The 17,077-nt window shown below is 50.3% G+C and overlaps 1 protein-coding gene and 1 long non-coding RNA gene across 4 annotated transcripts; both read right to left on the bottom strand.

Annotated features, from left to right (window-relative positions):
* Positions 1-1,079: 1,079 nt before the first annotated feature.
* On the bottom strand, positions 1,080-4,620 carry LOC139825692 (uncharacterized). The gene is made up of 3 exons (XR_011735917.1): positions 4,539-4,620; positions 1,508-1,649; positions 1,080-1,168 (listed from the first exon to the last, which is right to left on the bottom strand). It is a non-coding gene; the product is annotated as an uncharacterized lncRNA (long non-coding RNA).
* A 1,068-nt stretch (positions 4,621-5,688) lies between these two features.
* Positions 5,689-15,675, bottom strand: LOC136113265 (3-galactosyl-N-acetylglucosaminide 4-alpha-L-fucosyltransferase FUT3-like). Of its 3 annotated transcripts, none has more exons than XM_071799613.1 (6): positions 15,575-15,675; positions 14,191-14,548; positions 12,328-12,576; positions 10,171-10,541; positions 9,183-9,972; positions 5,689-6,969 (listed from the first exon to the last, which is right to left on the bottom strand). In XM_071799613.1, the coding sequence occupies exon 6, from the start codon at positions 6,959-6,961 to the stop codon at positions 5,876-5,878; it is 1,086 nt and encodes a 361-aa protein (XP_071655714.1). In that variant the 5' UTR covers positions 6,962-6,969; positions 9,183-9,972; positions 10,171-10,541; positions 12,328-12,576; positions 14,191-14,548; positions 15,575-15,675; the 3' UTR covers positions 5,689-5,875. The 3 variants fall into 3 exon arrangements, with proteins under 3 accessions (XP_071655714.1, XP_071655715.1, XP_065714423.1); XM_071799614.1 differs by lacking the exon at positions 15,575-15,675 and adding an exon at positions 15,112-15,191 and having other exon boundaries at positions 14,395-14,548; XM_065858351.2 differs by lacking the exon at positions 15,575-15,675 and adding an exon at positions 15,112-15,191.
* Positions 15,676-17,077: the final 1,402 nt, after the last annotated feature.

Below are 17,077 nucleotides of genomic sequence, written 5' to 3' on the forward strand. Positions count from 1 at the left end.
GGGCGTGGGGTGCGAAACGCGTGCGTGGGGCATCGCGCACGGACCGGCCGGTGCCCCTGCACCCGGGGTGCAACCGCTGCTGAGCCCAAACTCCAGCCATGCTGCAGGTGCACAGAGCTCCCAAAACAGCCTTGCAGCTCCACCAGGGAGAGTTTGCACCACTGGGTTTGAAAATTGAAGAAATGCCCTAAAATAAGCAGCCAGGGGAGGTGCAGCGGGAGCGGGATGGGGAGAACGGATGAGCAGCTGTCGGTGTGATCCGCACCGTGCTCACGGCACATAAGCAGCTCCCTCTTGACTTTAAAAAATAAAACAAGGCACCCAAATCTAATAATAATAACTGTACTCTCAAGAGCTTGGGTGCTTTCCAGTTCTCACTACTATAAAACTAAAATTAGTTTTGTTTCAAGCCTCCAGTAATAAAAAACAACAAACCAAAAAGGAAGCAGAGCGGCAGAGCCGGTGAGGAGGTGCAGAAGCAGCGCAGGACCCACTTTCCTGGAGTTTCCTCCACTTGTGTCACCCTGAGCCCAAGGAGCTGCCGGGAAACGTTAATGTTTCATTTCCCCAAGTGGCTGTTGGGGTTATTTTTGCAATCTGAAGGGATTTAGGGTGCTGTGATTTGTAGGAGGAAGGTGCTCGGTCACCCCAGATCTGCAGCTGCAAAACACCCGCGGTGCAACCCCCAAACAAACAGGCTGCGGAAAAACCCCAGTGCAACGTGTGTGTTGCAAACAAACATGAATAGCTCCAATTAATCTTTTATTTCTCTTTGTTTCGCTTTCCCTGCCAGCAGCTGCGCCACGGCCTGTGCAGAGGTGCAGGGGACGTGGCTGCGCCTGCTCGTTGTTTTAACTTTGGTTTTGGGTGCAGCTGGGTTGCAGCTGGGATTTTGAACCACAAAATCTCCCCGGCAAAGCCGCGGGGTCAGCCGGGGTGTCGCGGCTGCAGGATGGGTTTGGGTGGGTTTGAATGGGTTTGGATGGGTTTGGGTGGGTTTTGCTCACACGTCCTTTTTCCTGAGTCACGCTCGGGGTCGTCTCCTGCACGAAGCTCCGTCCTGGGCATGGCAATGTGGTTCCAATCGCAAGGCTGATATTTCCCGAATGCTTTCCGTTTCTGCAGCTCTCCCTGCTGTAACAGGAGCTGGAGCTGTCCGGAGGAATGTCTACAATGCAGAAAGGGAAAAAAAATAAGGATGGAAAATTCCCTACTCAAAGCTACAGCAAAATCTCATCTGGCTCCTCCATCATCATCCCGTGCGTTATTGTTAATAGCAATAAACAACGGGCAGGGGGGGTGAGGTTGGCTTTTTGCAGCTTGTCCGTTGCTGCAGTTTTGCCGGGAGATGAGGGTGATCCACAGTGTTTGAAAGGTCAGGTTTGGGAAGACGAGGAGATGTTTAAACCTAATCTGGTGGTTGGGAGTGTTACATCATCCCAGGTCTCCGATGATGAGTTATGGGGCGTTTCGCTGGGTTTTATCCTGCACGTCTCTACGTACACACCTGCCTTTGGGGAACATTGGCCGGTGCAGGATCCATCGCCGCTCCGTCGGTCGCTGACACGGTCTGGCTCCCTATTTGGGATGTGGGAGGGTCGAACAGCATCGTGTCCACTCGACGGGAGCGTCGGCGAGGGGAATGTTCCCTGTTTAAACAGGTCCAGAACCTCACTGGGGAGAAATCACTTCCCAATTGATGAAGACAGCTTATTTTTCAGCGGCGTTCAAAAGCATCTTCCCTCCGCCAACAGGGCAACCACACGTTTTTGGTCTTGGTTAAACGAGGCGAGGCCGCAAACTTGAGGCCCAAGACGAGGGGGGAGGGGAAAAAAGAGGGAAAAAAAGGGGAAAAAAAGGGGAAAAAAGGGGAAAAAAGGGAAAAAAAGGCAACTGGTTTCAGCGGCGCCAGCGGGACCGGGGGAGCGCACGGGCTGGCGCGGCCCCGCTCAGCACCACCCGCCCCGGCCCCAACAGCGTCCGTCTGACCCACCAGCTGCAGAAGTTGATGCAATGCATCTATATTTTCGATACTCTCTATTTATTCAAAGTAACTTATGTTATTTATTTAGATACCATAGTGTGCCATCTACGTAATGCGTTCTTTCTCTCTCTCTCTCCTTTTTTTGTTTTTAATTTTATTTATTGATCCGAATGGTGCCAAGTGCAGTTTACATTTATTACATTTTTACCATTTATTCTGAACGTTGGGGGAAGAAAATAAAACTCAATATATTATTTTTTTTAAACTAACATAAACTCGGGTGTGATGCTGTTACATACGACAAAGTGAAAATAAAAGGAGGATGATATTGATTTCTCGCTCTTTATCGTCTTTCACTGCTGCCTATGGGCGGAGTGATGTGATGGGTATGGGGATGACGCGGGGAATTTGGGGTTAATTTTAGAATGGAGGGGTCCCTGTGGCTGTGTGGATGAGGTTTTGATAAGGTCAGCCATACATAAAATAAGTTTCAGTTGCTCATCTGGAAGCAGCGCTGAGGTTAGGGACTGATTTGATGTGGAAAACCTGGCAAAGCTGGCAGCAGGCACCGGCTGGGATTTTGTTGCTCTTCTTATGAGGATAATTACTGTGGTTAATATTTCATTTTGGGTGAAACGTTGCCATTTGAAAGCCCGGCCAAGCTGAGGACACAACCGCACCAGTCCCAGCACAGCTCCTGGGTCCTGCTTTCCAGGGGACAACACGCAGAGGGGACAGGGGGCTGCACCCCCAGGACAGAGCTGCTTTTCCAAAGACCTGCTGTTTAACGCACGTTAACCCCGTTTATCAGACATTGACCCCTTTGAATGCGTGTTGCCCCCATTTCAATGGGCTGCCCCCCAATTAACACATTATCTCCAGTTAATCCAAATTTTCCCCCACATCCCAGGGAGGTTGTGGAGTCTCCTTCTCTGCAGACATTCAAACCCGCCTGGACCCCTTCCTGTGGAACCTCAGCTGGGTGTTCCTGCTCCATGGGGGATTGCACTGGATGAGCTTTCCAGGTCCCTTCAACCCCTGACATTCTGGGATTCAACACAATTAATACATATTACCCCCAATTAACACATATTGCCCCATCTTAAGACATGAGATGAGGTTCTCAGGGACATGCGTTGGGTTAATGGCTGGACTTGACCTTGAGGTCTTTTCCAACCAAACCAATGCTGTGATTCTCTGGCTAAACACACATTACGGCATTTAATGTGCTGCCGTCCCTATGGCGGGGAAATATCCACATCCTTGGCCTTTCAAAGCACTAACCCCTCCTAGTCTGTCCAGAAAAATAGGATTTAGGGTTTGGGGGGTTTTTTTAACTGAAAAATAGACTGAAAATATCTAGCGCTTGGGTAGAGGTTTCTGCATTTGCTTGCAAAATGCCCCAATGGGAGCGAAGGCAGCAGCCGCCTGGGCTTGGCAACTGGGGAGGGAGGGAAGAAAAGAAGCTAAAATGCTTTCAAACCACAAAGGTTTAGAGTGGTCTTTTGGGAATGGAAAAAAAGGTCTGTTTATATTCCCCGCTCATGCCACCCAGAGGCCTGACAGCCGCGGCCCAGTCAAACATTCGCGCTCGAAGCTCCGCTTTGTAAATAGTTTATGAAGCATCTTTTGAGGCTCATAAATCCGGGTGGGCGCGCGGGGGCCGGAGAGCGAGCAAAGCCACAAACCTGCTGCCCGGAGTAATAGAAAAGGGCAAACTGAAGTCTTAATGATCGAATTGGAGAGGGCTGCTTGGAAAACCTGACTCCTCCAAGAGCGTAAAAAAAACCCATAAAGAATAAAAAGCAAACAATGTTTGCAGGCGACAGCTCGAGGAGCTGCTGGGCTGGGGGCGGGGGTGATTTTGGGTGCAATTTCTTGGGGACGAGGTGAACTGAATCTGTTCATGGGGCTTTACACTGTGTTTTCTTCCTGGGAAGGCTTTTTGTGGTACTGGTTAAAGCCAAGCGCAAAGTCCTTCATGCATGGGGCAGCTCCTGCATTTGCTTTTTCAAATGGAACACCCTTCCCACGCAGCTGGACTTTGTGCTCCCACGCTGATGCTCTGTCACTGCTCAGTTTAATCAACTACTCTATTTTGTAAGTGGTTTTGCTGCCAATAGCAGCAAACGGCAGCTCTGGAAGCCAACGCTCAAAGCTGAAGTCTCCCCTGTGGAAGTCCCGAGGTGGAAGGATTGAGTCCAGGGACAAGCGGCATCTCCAAATCCAACCAGAGCAGCCAAACGAGTTGAGGGGAAGAGACTTTTCACAGAAATCACCTGCAGAACATTATTTATTCCTAATCCACATCCATACCAGCTCAACTAGGAATGCTAAATTGAATTTCTCCAGCTGCTCTGAAGGTGGGAAGAGCACCAGGGCTGGTTTGTGTATTCCAGAAGCTACAAGGGGAAAGACATGTGTCTGCAGACTAAGCAGAGGCAGAAGCATGGGCAATTATTTGGCAATAAAGATGGATGGCTCACCAATTTATTAATCTTTTTAAAGCAGCCAGCTAGCACAGGGCTAAGGAAGACACAGCACATTCATGTACCTGGATTTCCAAAGGGGTCTGCTAAGGTCCAGCAAGGGCTCTTCAAGCAACTAAGCAGCTTCAGGAAGGTCCTGTCTAGACGGGTGCTCTTAGGACAGGGAAAAGATGGGAGGGATAAAGGTTCTGATTTCAGAGTGAAGGATTCGTTCTCAGGCTTGTGCTGATCAATGTATTCAATCAATCTGCAAAGCAGAGGAAAAAGGAAGGTGCCAAAAGTTGCAAATCAAAATAAGGGACTCACAATGCTAAAGGCAAGGTTTTGCTGATGGTCCTTCTGCTACAGAGGGACTGCAGAGGGAAATGTAGAGGGAATTCTTTAGAGATGTTTGCTGAGCGCTGCTGATGGAGAAAACAATGACGTCTGTGTGTGCACTGCTGGACTCTGAGCTGATTTTCCTCATGGAAATGTCCTGGGGTCAGGACAGACCTTTGAAAACCTCAGTCAAGGGATCAGTGGCAAGCAGAAAAACAAACTGAATGTCCAGAGGTATCGGCAGGGAGCCTGGGAAGGCACAGCTGTGTCCTCCGACTCCCTGCAACAGGGCTCCCCTACCTGCAAAGGAAACAATTGCCAGTGACACGACCTGAACAGCAACAGGAAGCTCAATAAAGGTCAATTATTCACAATTTTTTAAACATGTGGCCCAGAGACACCAGCCGATGACAGAAGCTGTGATGGTCGAGCGAGGCAGACAGGAGGAGGTAGCTCTTCATGTGCTGGTCCTGAGCGTCTCCTTGCCGCAGGCACTAAAACTTATGGTGCTTTCAGGGGGCATCCTTGGCACCCCACACCTTACCTGCGCTGTTGGAGCCCTCCTCAAACCCACACTGCCTTGCTAACCTGCCCAAAAAACACCCTTGTCATATAAATCGAGTAGTTTTCTTTCCATCTAGCAGGGAGGGCAGGAGCGTGGTCGGCTCTTCGTGCAGCCGCAGGTGGGCTCGTGGCGCGGCCGCACCTCTGCGCAGCACAAATTCCTTCAAAGAGGTTTATGGCAGGAGTTGCTATTTCACCTTTGCCTCCTGGCTATTTCAGCTCTTCCCTGTGGAGCTGATGTGGATTTGTTTGCAGAGTCTGGAGGTAAACTCTAAAGCCCGAGTTGGTGTAACAAGTTACTCAGATAACTACTGACTCAGCAAAAAGAAACCAATGTACTACTCTGACAGCCTATTGTCCAGTAGGACCAAGATATAAAAACGCCCCTAATTGCTTCCTTGTTCTCTTCAAAGCTCCTTTTGTCCTTCCATTTCCATCAAGTTCAATCATCCCATAAAATCACACGCAGCCAGTGAGAACAAAATGATTGCAGCACGGCAGAGCGCTGAGCAAACAGTGCTTACACAAACCACTTGGACAGATCTGGCACAACCTGGTACCTGAGCTCCGTCGTCTGCAAGAAGTGACAAGCCCTGCAGACGTGCATGGCCCAGCTGATCCCCGCCACGGGTTTCAACCACTTGCGCCACTCGAAGTAGCGCTGGTATCTCTCAGTATCGTTGCTCAGCTCCTGCAGGTACCGCGCCAGGTCGGCGGCGCTGGCAAAGTCATCGACGTGGATGAAGGATTCAGGGGGCACAAAACGCTCGTAGATTTCGCGAGGAGGCCCCAGCACGACCGGGACGGTGCCGGAGGACAAGGCGTTCAGCCAGAGCTTCTCGGTGATGTAGTCTTCATGTTGTGAGTTCTCAAAAGCCAGGTAGAATTTATATTGGGATATAGTGAAAAGGAGCTTGTCCCTGGGCAGAGGCAAGTGATGTTGCCCATAGATGTCCACAGTGATGTGTTTCTTCAGCTCATGGTAGAACTTTACCCGGCGGGAGTCCTCTCTCCAGTTGCTGACCACCCAGGCCACCAGCTTGGTCTTGAGTGGGATGCTGAGGGGCTGGGGCTCGCCAAGGAGCTGTAGCTTCCCGTAAGGGACAAAGATATCCGAGTCTTTCCGGTAAGACATGGTGAGGTTGAAAAGGTTCTTCATGGCACCTAAATTAGGAGAATGACTTGGGGACTCCAGGTTGAACCAGATCCAGCGCTGGGAAGGGCCTCTGGGTTGCTGGGTCAGCCTCTTCGTGTTCCAGCACACGTCCCTGTGATGGACAATCACAGCGTCGGCCTTTTGGGACCAGCTGCGATCGACGGTGAAGTGGCAGTTCGGGCTGCCATAGAGTTCCGAGCAGTTAATGAAGTTAAAGCGGTGCCCAAAGGGCCACGTCCACAGCAGGATGGTCACCCTGTGGTTGTCCTTTGGTGAGGCACTGGTGTTTCCAGCATGGGCTGTATGCACAGAGGGACTGAAATCGTACTGTTCTGGCTCATAAGTCCAGAACTGACGAAGAGAAGCGAAGAAACAGGAGGCGAAGATTAAGATGAAGAGCAGGATAATGAGGGGTTTCTTCCAGATCGCCTTCCCTTCCACAGACTCCATGAATGGCTCTGCAAACACCACAGAAAGGATGAGGGGTGACGGGTGGACACTGACCCCAGGAAGGACAGGGGCTCAGGGGACAGAACCAAGACCTGACACACATTTACCTCCTGCCACCTCTTGGTGGAAAGGCCAGTCTGTGGAGTGTCACACACGAGGTGCTTGCACACACAGCATGGACGCCCTTCCACACACCCCGCCTGCCACCATCGCCACCCGCCGCCTTCCCTCCTCAGCCCCTGCTTCCTCCCGCCATGGCCCAAGGAGAGCTGTGAGCTCCACGTGGAGGTTCCTCAGGACACCCCTGTCCCCGTGGGTCCCTTGGGACAGCCCTGGGACCACTGAGGTCCCTCAGGACACCCCTGTCCCTGTGGGTCCCTTGGGACAGCCCTGGGACCACTGAGGTCCCTCAGGACACCCCTGTCCCTGTGGGTCCCTTGGGGCAGCTCTGGGACCACTGAGGTCCCTCAGGACACCCCTGTCCCTGTGGGTCCCCTGGGACAGCCCTGGGACCACTGAGGTCCCTCAGGACACCCCTGTCCCCACAGTGAGTCCCTCAGGACACCCCTGTGACCGCAGAAACAGCAGAGGCACCTCAGGCAGCACTGAGAGCCCTGCCAGGGTGTGGCAGGTGCCCCACCCACCAGAAACCCCACCCCTCCCACAAGCCCCACCCCCTTACCCTGTCACTTTCTCTGTTGTGATTGGCTGGAAGGACCGGTTGCCCCTTCCAGTTTATCCAGAGGTGCACGGGGGCTTTTTGCCACCTCCATGGAGGGTGCCATTTTGTTCTGGCTGCCATTTTAGGACAGGGAGCCTAATGGTTGGACTCAATGATCCTCAGGGTCCCTACCAACCAAGTGATCCTGTGATTGTATGGCAAGGAGCTGCCCACTTTTTTAAACATCATTCCCCTCTGTGATGGGCTGACAGCCATGTCTTGACACCATCATTTCCACTTGCTCTCAGGCCCTGTGATTGGCTGGCTGGCTGCCTCCTTTGGGAGGTGCTCATATATAGAAAAATATATACATTTGTATACAATACATACAGGGTGTTTCAAAAGGATGGACCCGATGTTACAGTTACACAAAAAATTTACAAATGGTTTAATGAATTATCAAGTTTTAGTAACTTTATAAATACTCTGTGTTCCCTGCACCTGCTGTAGGGACAATATCCAGGCAGCAGTTGTAGTTCCTGGTTGCAGAGATATTGTGATTTCAAATTGGGTCCATCTTTCTGAAACGGTCTGTATAGTATATAAATGTGTATTTTGTACAATATTTAAAAGTATACATAAAGAAGTGTACAAATATACTGTATATTTATTTATAGGTATACTCATCTTCTATATATTCATAGCTGTGTATATATTTATATATATATTTATAAAGCTATATAGATTAAAAACACATAGCCATAAAAAAATAGATATTAAATGGCCAGGCTGGGGTCCTCCACTCTACCACGTGGAGGAAATGGTCTCAAGTTGCACCAGGGGAGGTTTAGATTGGATATTGGGAACAGTTTCTTCCTCAAAGGGCTGTGGGGCATTGGAACAGGCTGCCCAGGGCAGTGCTGGAGTCACCATCCCTGGAGGGCTTTAAAAGGCATTTAGAAGAGGTTCCTGGGGACATGGGTGAGTGCCAGAGTTGGGTTATGGTTGGACTTGATGATCCTGAGGGTCCCTTCCAACCAAAATGATTCTGTGATTCTCTGTCTGGGGTGGGCAGGAACTTCACGAGGACAAAGGGGTACCAAAAGTGTGGGGGACACAGAAAAGACACAATACAGCCAAGGGCTACAGAGCCCTCCAAGGAAGCCACCAAGGGACCTCCACCACAAATACTGTCACACGCAAAGAAAAGTCCCAGAGTCTGAGCCCAGCCCAGCAGGACAACACGAGCACTGGGGCAGATTTTGGGCTTTAAGACACAGGCAACACTACTTGCGAACATGGGAAAACAGAACAAAATGCAAATCCAGGATTTCCAGCAGAAGGTGATGGGTGCAGCACCTGTCACCTCCCACCTTGTATTGCAGCAGTACCTATACTACGGACACACACCATACGGAAAATACAGACGGATGCAACATGTCCTCACAGAGGTGAAATCAGACTGCAGACCCCCTCCTGTACCCAGCGCCTCTCTCTTGCAACCCGAGGATGTTCCTCCTCCAATAGCTATAGAAAAAAGGAAGAACTATTGCAACTCACCTCCAGTTTCGGTCCTGGTGAGAGTGTGCGTGAAGGTGAGCGCTGATGTGGATTACACAACCAGGAAAAAAGGAGGAGAATAGTGCAGATGTGGGGAGGGGTTGGTGGTGTGTTCCAGGAAATCCTCTAAATCTTGAGCTGCGCATGCCAGTCTCTATCACCAGAAATAATATCAGTTCAAAGCTGTAACAGACTGTCAAGGTAAGGTGGAAATAAACTGTGGCAGACACTACCTGTTACCCCGTCACTTCCCGCCAATGCTTTCCTTTAGATTGGAAAGATTGTAAGAAATATAAGGGGGAAGGAAAAGAGACGTAGACTTCAAGTTATGCTACTAATAAATAGAGAATATATACAAAATATACAAAACCAATCTTGAATGCTCGATGTGGAGTTGGCGTCACTCCAGCAGCAGAGCCGGGTGTGTGGGGCTGGCGGCTCCAGCAGGTGCAGCTCAGGTACCTGGAAGTCATGGGCGGGACTGCACAGCAAACCAGAAACTGGTTGCAGGATGCAGGGCCTGAGGGTCACATCCTCTCCAGATGCCAGCCACAGTCGAAGAGAGAGTGACCCTCATGATCACCCTCTTATATAGGGGGTATGACAATTATGGGATGGAATACTCAGTTGGTCAGTTCTAGTCACCTGTTCCATCCCCTCCTCAAACACGTCCCTCTCATGACGAAACATGGGAAAACTTATCAATCTTTCTTGGCTTCTATAGTAATAAATCTAAACATGAGCTTCTTCAGCGTTCCCTTAGTCTCTTATCAGCACCGAGTACAGCATCCTAGGAAAAAATATGCAGGCTAAGACTCAGAAAAGCACGGCCACCTAGAAGAACTTAGCTGAAAGTAAAAAATCACTAAAAGAGAACTGGTCTTGTTTTTAACAAAACCAGGACACAAAGCCAAGGCAAATTTGTCTTTGGCAAACTAAACAGCGGTCAAATAAAGCACCCCAGACTTTGCCTGTGGGTAAAACGTACCTTACGATTGAAAGCATCTCTGCACATGCACTGGTCTGCTTCCTTTGCCAGTCTGAACCCAGAGGATTTTCTCACAATATGCTTTCTTCTCCACCTTGTGCTGCAGGAGGACAGCTCTGTTTGGGAAGGATGGGCAGAGTGGTCTGCAACTCCCTGCCAGCTGATGGGCTTCACAGCACCTCCATCCCCACACCAGGACACGTCTCCTTGTCACCTTTCCAGGATCTCCTCAAGCACATCTTGGGACTGGTGATTTTCAGAGCAGACAAGTTCTCCAGCAAGTCTGCCTGGGGAATCCCCCTCCTGTGTCCAGCACCGCAGGAGCTCTGGAGCATCTCCAGCCCAGGTGAACAGCCAACGTACATCACGGTCTGTGGGCATGGATAGGTGGTTTGTATGGCCAGAGTGAACTGATCTTGCATCAGGCTTGGCTGGGATACAAAAAGAGCTATTATGTGTTATTATCAGGCTTAAATACACCACTCTGTAAATACAGATTGTTGGTCAGGAAATAAAATAGCAGAAAGAGTTTTAACACAGGCTTGGGGTGTTTGAGTGGACAAGTAGAATATTCATATCGGTAATATCGGGTGGAACATTTTACATTTCCAGGCCTTCTACCAGCAGATGTGTTTCCCAGGACAGAGCTGGAGGTCACCTGAAGCGTGTCCAGGTGCCTCCTGCAGACTTGGGAGCACTCCAGCACAGGTGAGAGTGAAAAATAGACCATGGCATGAGGGATTTGGGCCATAACTCATGGTTTTCTCATCACCAGGTGGCCCAGGCAGCACGAGGTCTCACAGCTTCTCACCTGGGCCTGAGAAGGTACCAGCTGCTCAACTGCTCTGCCTAGAAATTCCACACTTGAAAAACTGTGACTCCTTACCCTTTCCCCATGGCACAGGCTACACTTATATTGGTATAACTTCATATGAGGGCACAGGTTCTGGATTTAATTCTGGAGACTGAAATTTGAAATGGTCCATGGCCCAGCTTTGGCATGATCCAGGTAGAGCTACGCCAAATGGCTTGGGAGTTATCAGGGCAAGGAACCATTCCCTACAGGTAGCTGGCATGTGGTGCCAAAAGGATTTTTCTATCATGAGCATGGCTGAGCCACGCTGGTTAACCTCAGGAGAAGAGACTTGTCCCACAACAGCAGATGCAATCGTGAAGTTCGGGTGGTGGCCAGCAGCACGAATGAAAACCCTGCGTGCCCGTATGTCCCCAGACGCCATTTTACTCAAGGCTGTGGAGGAGAAAGAAGATTTGAGCTTCCCAGCACCACAGACTCTGCAGAGCCAAATGTGATTGTCATGGAGACTTATTGTTATATGATGAATAGCAGTAATCCCTAAAGCTGAAGACAAATAATACCCTGATTTGGAGAAACTTCCTGGTTACCACCCTTGCTGAGCCAGCTTTGGATGCTGAGCTCTCACCAGGTCCCACCCAGGGACACCATTTCCACAACCGATATCTGCAACGATGAATTTGCAAACACACTGGATTTTTCTACATCGCTAAATGAATCGGTCAGAGGCTGTTTTTGTCCCCGAGGCCAAGTGAATCAGCTTGACTCCCATCCCCGCTGCTTTTCAGCCAAGTGCAGCCACATCTCGGCGTTTTGCTGGGAACGGTCCCTGGCCTGGGCTGCCCTCGCACAACGGTTAGATCGCTGTTTGAAGGGTGCTGATTGGTGCGGGCTAAAATTGTACCAAGGTGTGCGTGGTACATGTAACTGATAAGGGGACATTGTTTAGACCTGTGCCCTGGCTCCCATTTAGTTTCCTGTTGCAATGTAGCGTGTGAGGAAAAGCCCCAGCCCAGGGCTAGAGTGGAAAGGTAGGTTCTTGGAAGTGTTTGTGTAATCAGACACCTTGTTCCTAGAAAAGACAGAGCGTCCAAGAGGACAGAGTGCATGTCTCACAGCCCCTTCAGCAATATATCTCTGCTAGTAATAAGGCATTTAATGTTTGCATTAAAATTAACCAGAAAAAGGGTCTCTATGTATCTCCAATTCCTTTGAAAAGCTTCTGCAGAATCTACAAGGGAAAAATGCTACATTTCCCTGCTCCAGTTGCTTTGAGCAGACTGCAAAGAGCAAGAGCAGGGCAAAGCAGTGGGAAGAGGCAGAATTCCTTTGCAAAGACTCACCAGGGAGCTCCTGCCCTGGACACTCACAGCTGCGGTCTCCAACTGCTTGCTGCTCATCTCTTGCAGAACATTTGGTTGAGGCTTTCCAGGAACAAGGAATTTTTGGGAGATGATCATCAAGAGGCAAACGCCTGCACGGATGTAGTGGTGGTCCTAAACCTGCAGCTGAGCTTCAGGGGGTGGGATGGGTAGGTCTTGCCCAAACATCGTGACTGTTGATGCTCCCTCCATCTCCCTCAGCCTTTTCACCTGTACAAACATAAAAGCAGCGTCAAAAGGCACTCTGACCGTGCTGAATTTCTCATGTGCACTTCCAAGGTGAGGGAGGAGGATCAGGGAGATGGGAGGGGCCCAACCGCCAAATGTACAGCAGGTCCTAGGATGCTGAACATATTGTCCGTGCCTCGCCATATAAACCACACGCCTTGGCTGGCAACCTGCGATCGGAACAGCAGAGCAGAAAGATGCAGCCACCAAAGACAAATTTAGCAACGCCTGACCCAGAGCCCTGCGATGCCAGCAGGGAGACCGGGATGGGAGCACGAGGGTGGCACCAGGAACCCCCAAACCCTGCATTCCTAGAGGCATCGGCCAAACCTCGTCACTACTGTCTGTCCCAAGACTGGTTTTGCTTTATGTGTATGATATCACCAGTTCTGTGCGTTTACTGGGAGCCCAGCCCCTCCCGGGGAGCAACACCAACCTCTGGTGTGGGTCTGATTATCTGGGGGGGCCAGGCCAGGCAGCCCCACTGCTGCTCCCCACGGGCTCCAGGAGAGCGGTAGGGAGTGGTGCAGGAAGGCTGTGGACTGTTTGTATTCCCCAAGAACATGCTATTTCCTTATAGAGAGGAAAAAAAAGAAAACTATAACAATTGTTTGCGCTGCACCCAGCGCTGAACCGCGCCAGAGGGATGCCAGCGCTAATGGCCACGTCCACACTCAGCGCCGAAAGGCTCCAGCTTTCTTCTGCGGAGGAAACGAGTTATTATTTTCCCACATCACCTTCGAGAACCAGAGCTGCTGTGCATCTCCAGCATGCCCAAGTGCATTTGTAAATTCAACAAAACAATTGTTCCCTACGATTATTTTTGCTCCCTTCCCCAGATCAGTCGCAGCCCGACACGCGGCGCGCTGTCCCCCCCAGGCTGTCCCCGTCCTGCCCGTTCCTTGAAACCATCAAGCGTCTTTCCCAGCTCAAGAGCCAAGATCCTACATTTCTCAGCATTTAGTAATCAGCATGTGATGGTAGGACTTCAGCAACTGCAAATAGTAACACCTCCTAAATCCATCTTGGTACAAACAATCCAAACAGATCGGGATACTTAAGTAGCTACATGGGAACATGGAAACATCCCTGGTGGGTGGGGGGGGCCCTGATTTTTAAAAGTGATCGTGCGATCTGAATGCTGCGAACAGGCAGCATTTCTTGTTTAGAAACATTTCTTCCACCTCACACGAACACATGCAGTGCTGGACTTGGAGAGAGGAAAGAGGCAGCACCCATACTCTTGGCTCTGGGGATTTGCTTTTCTCAGTTTTGTGGCGAGGACCATTTTCACCCACCCTTGAAGACCTTTCCAGCCTATTCCTGGATATCCCTGATGGCTTTTGAACAAAGGGACAATCGCTGCGAGACTTGTTGAGGTCCATGGAGTCACAACAGCTGCCTCAGCCCCACTTTTCTCCCCAATCTATACCTGGAATCTATATGGTGAATAATACCACTAATCTCCTGAGTGGAGGTCGGCCAGCTGCCCACTGCCAACAGCTGCCAGCAAACGTCATTATTTCTATGCAAATGTTCCCATTCCCAGCCAGGACTCCAGCATCCGATGAGGATACGGATTGAAAAACAAGTTACCTGAAGTGATATCCACAGCTGCACAGCAGCCCAGGAGCAGAGGGCTCTTCTTGAAGATGTTATCAATAAAACATCAGCGAATTTGCAGTCCCACCGCCTCATTCTTTAGTTTGGTTCTGGTTTGCTTTTTGCCACATTTTCTAAAGAAACGTGGTGTGGGACAGTGCTGCAGTTTGGTATTTTGCCTTCCCAGCGCCCACACACCTGCTGGTCCCTGTGTCCTTCCCAGGGAGTCGCCAGCTCTCCTCTCACATCACAAGCACTGCAGGAACGGCGCCACCGCTATATCTTCATTTTCATCTTCACTCCTTCCCTGCCTTCTTTTCCATCCAACACAGAGGCTCTTCAACACCATTTCCTCCAGAGAAAAGAAGATTTGACCACCTCTGAGTTCAAAGTTATGCTCAACATCTGGGGAAGGCTCAGGGAACTCACAAAACAACAGTGATTTTATAGGTTTATACTTTTTAAGACTAAGAAGGACATCATCCACACAGGGACCAGCTGGCTAAAACATACCAGCCCAGGAGGTATCAAGGTAGATTTGGGAGCTTTCATCTTGCTTTAAAATTCACCAGATCAGGATCTAAGCTCTTTTTTTCCACTCCGCTCTCATCCCACAACATTAAGAACGTGCTACATCCCAGCCACGAGTACGGATGGCAAAACAGAGCACGACGGGGCATTTTGGAGGCAGCTCCAGCGCTACCCACAGCTCTGCCATCGCCCCAAGCCTCCGCTTCAAAACAGAAGGTAGATAAGGTATTGCCTGCTAATGGCTTTCCATATAAATATTAGGACCTTCCCTCTCAACCAGTTTACTCTGTGCACTGACCCCCTCACCAGGGTCACAGGGAATGGGAAACTGTGGGAGGTCCCCAAGTTTTATAAACGAGAGGGTTTCCCTGCAGAGACACGTACCGTGAGGCACCCGGGAGCCACAGCCCTTGATTGATGGTGCCAAGAAGGTCTGATGCAGGGGAGCAGCGCCGGAGCAGTGCTGGGGAGGGATTACCGAGAGATTTAGCAGTTCAGGTGGATTAAGGGTGATTTGTCAGTTGTCTGCTGTGGGTCTCCCCCAAAAAAAATTTAACATGGCCAAGTGCTGAAAATCATTTAGCATGGGAGACAAAAACACAGCCGTTCCCTTTGGGTTGGGTGAAATTGAGGTTCGAATGTGAGTCCAGGTATAAAATAGGGGTTGATGGGTGGGCGCACAGTTGGGCTGAGGAGGGGGTGAGACAGGGCAATGTGCAACCTCCTCCGCTGCAGCTCCCAGCGGTTCCCTGAGCCCCACCATGGCGCTTCAGCCACAACAAGACAAGTCTCAGCTCCCCGAGCCTGAGAACGACTCAACACGGAAACGAGGAAGATCGGGTCTTACCAGACACGGGCAAAGCGTCCTTCGGAAAGGCCGAGCTGCACCCCAGAGACGTCCCGCGAGCGGCCGAGTGCGGGGATCCAGCTGCATGTTTTGGTTGCCAGGAGAAAGCAGATTCGGGCAGTGACCCCCTGTATGGAGAGCATCATTTGTTTTTTCCAAGAAAAGGCAAAGGGAGGGTCTAAAATGGGAAAACATAATAGACAAGTAGCTGGAAATGTAACTAATACAATGATAACAAAGATCACGCTAGCAACACATCTCTGTTTTTAGAGGAAATCTAGATAAACAAACCAAGGTGCAGCTGAAGGACCACAGGTCTCAGACTGCAAAGATTGACACAGGACACACCGCTCTCTAATTTGACTCTTGCAGATGGGACCATTTTAGAGTTCCCCGAGCGTGCTTGACAAGTTATTTCCTCGAGCCTTCCCTAAGGATGGGGCGGACGTGGAAGAGCCAACGAGGCAGCAAACCGCCCTCCCCCAGCTAATGAAAACCAGCACCCAGCACAAGGGCTTGTGAGAAAGCACAAAGCAAACCCCGCCAGTACGGGAGCGAGTTGGGGAGCTGGGCAGGCGCACACCCACGCGGGACAGTTCCCGCTGCCTTCTGTGTCCAGGATTGATTAAAACACCATTCTTCTCCAGGGTTGAGAAGTCTGTGGTAACTCCAGCTGAGCACCGTGGGGTCCGCCTCCAAAATGCACCTCAAAACCAGCAGCAGGATCCACTGGGGGATGCCCTGAGAAGGGTTTGGTAGAGCCAAGGATCAGCCCAAGTGTCCTTCCCGCTTCCTGAGAGCTCATTTGGGGCAAACCAGGGGCCTCTGCTTCATTTCTTTCAAAATGCATCATTTCAGGCTATTTTGCTGTTTATGTTTGCATTGTACTGTGCTGTCCGCACATTTTTAAACCCAAAATGAAACTGTTCCTCTTACAAGTAGAAAATGCAAATATTTCCATTGTGGCCACACAGGTTTGGTTTTTTCTTCTTCCCACCTGCTAAAATCTATCAGTGTTGAGAAATCCATCTACAATGTCCCTTGGCTGCAAAACAAAGAGTTCAAATCAACCCTTCTAATAATAACTTCCCAAAGGTGAAGCTTTGGGAAGCTGCTCCCAAGGTGCTCCCAGGTGGGCCCCTCTTGGAGGGAAACACCCGCTCACGGTGCCCATCTCAGGGTTGTGCCAGGGACAAGGCAAAATTCAGGGCACGCACAAGATCTACCAAGCAGAACATCTTCCCAGCATTTGGCCACTGTTGGCTGAGAGGATTGAAGAGCAAATCTGAAGCTATTTTGGCCCATTCAAAAAAATACATGGTAGCCACCTCATTTTTCCGCACACAGCTTGATCAAACCACTCTGGGTTTCGATGCTTTGACTGCCTCTGTCAATCCGAATCAAGCTCCCCAGCTCGAGCGGGGCCCCGTTTGCACGCTCCCTGCCCAGCACCACGCTCGGACCTGGCGGCCGCGTGGAAGGGGCTCAGCTGGTTCCCATCCG

This window comes from Patagioenas fasciata, chromosome 27 (assembly GCF_037038585.1).
Source record: "Patagioenas fasciata isolate bPatFas1 chromosome 27, bPatFas1.hap1, whole genome shotgun sequence".
Taxonomy (NCBI): domain Eukaryota; kingdom Metazoa; phylum Chordata; class Aves; order Columbiformes; family Columbidae; genus Patagioenas; species Patagioenas fasciata.

Excerpts from the sequence above, each read along its gene's own strand:
- LOC136113265 (XM_071799613.1), bottom strand. The coding sequence starts at position 6,961 with ATGGAGTCTGTGGAAGGGAAGGCGATCTGGAAGAAACCCCTCATTATC.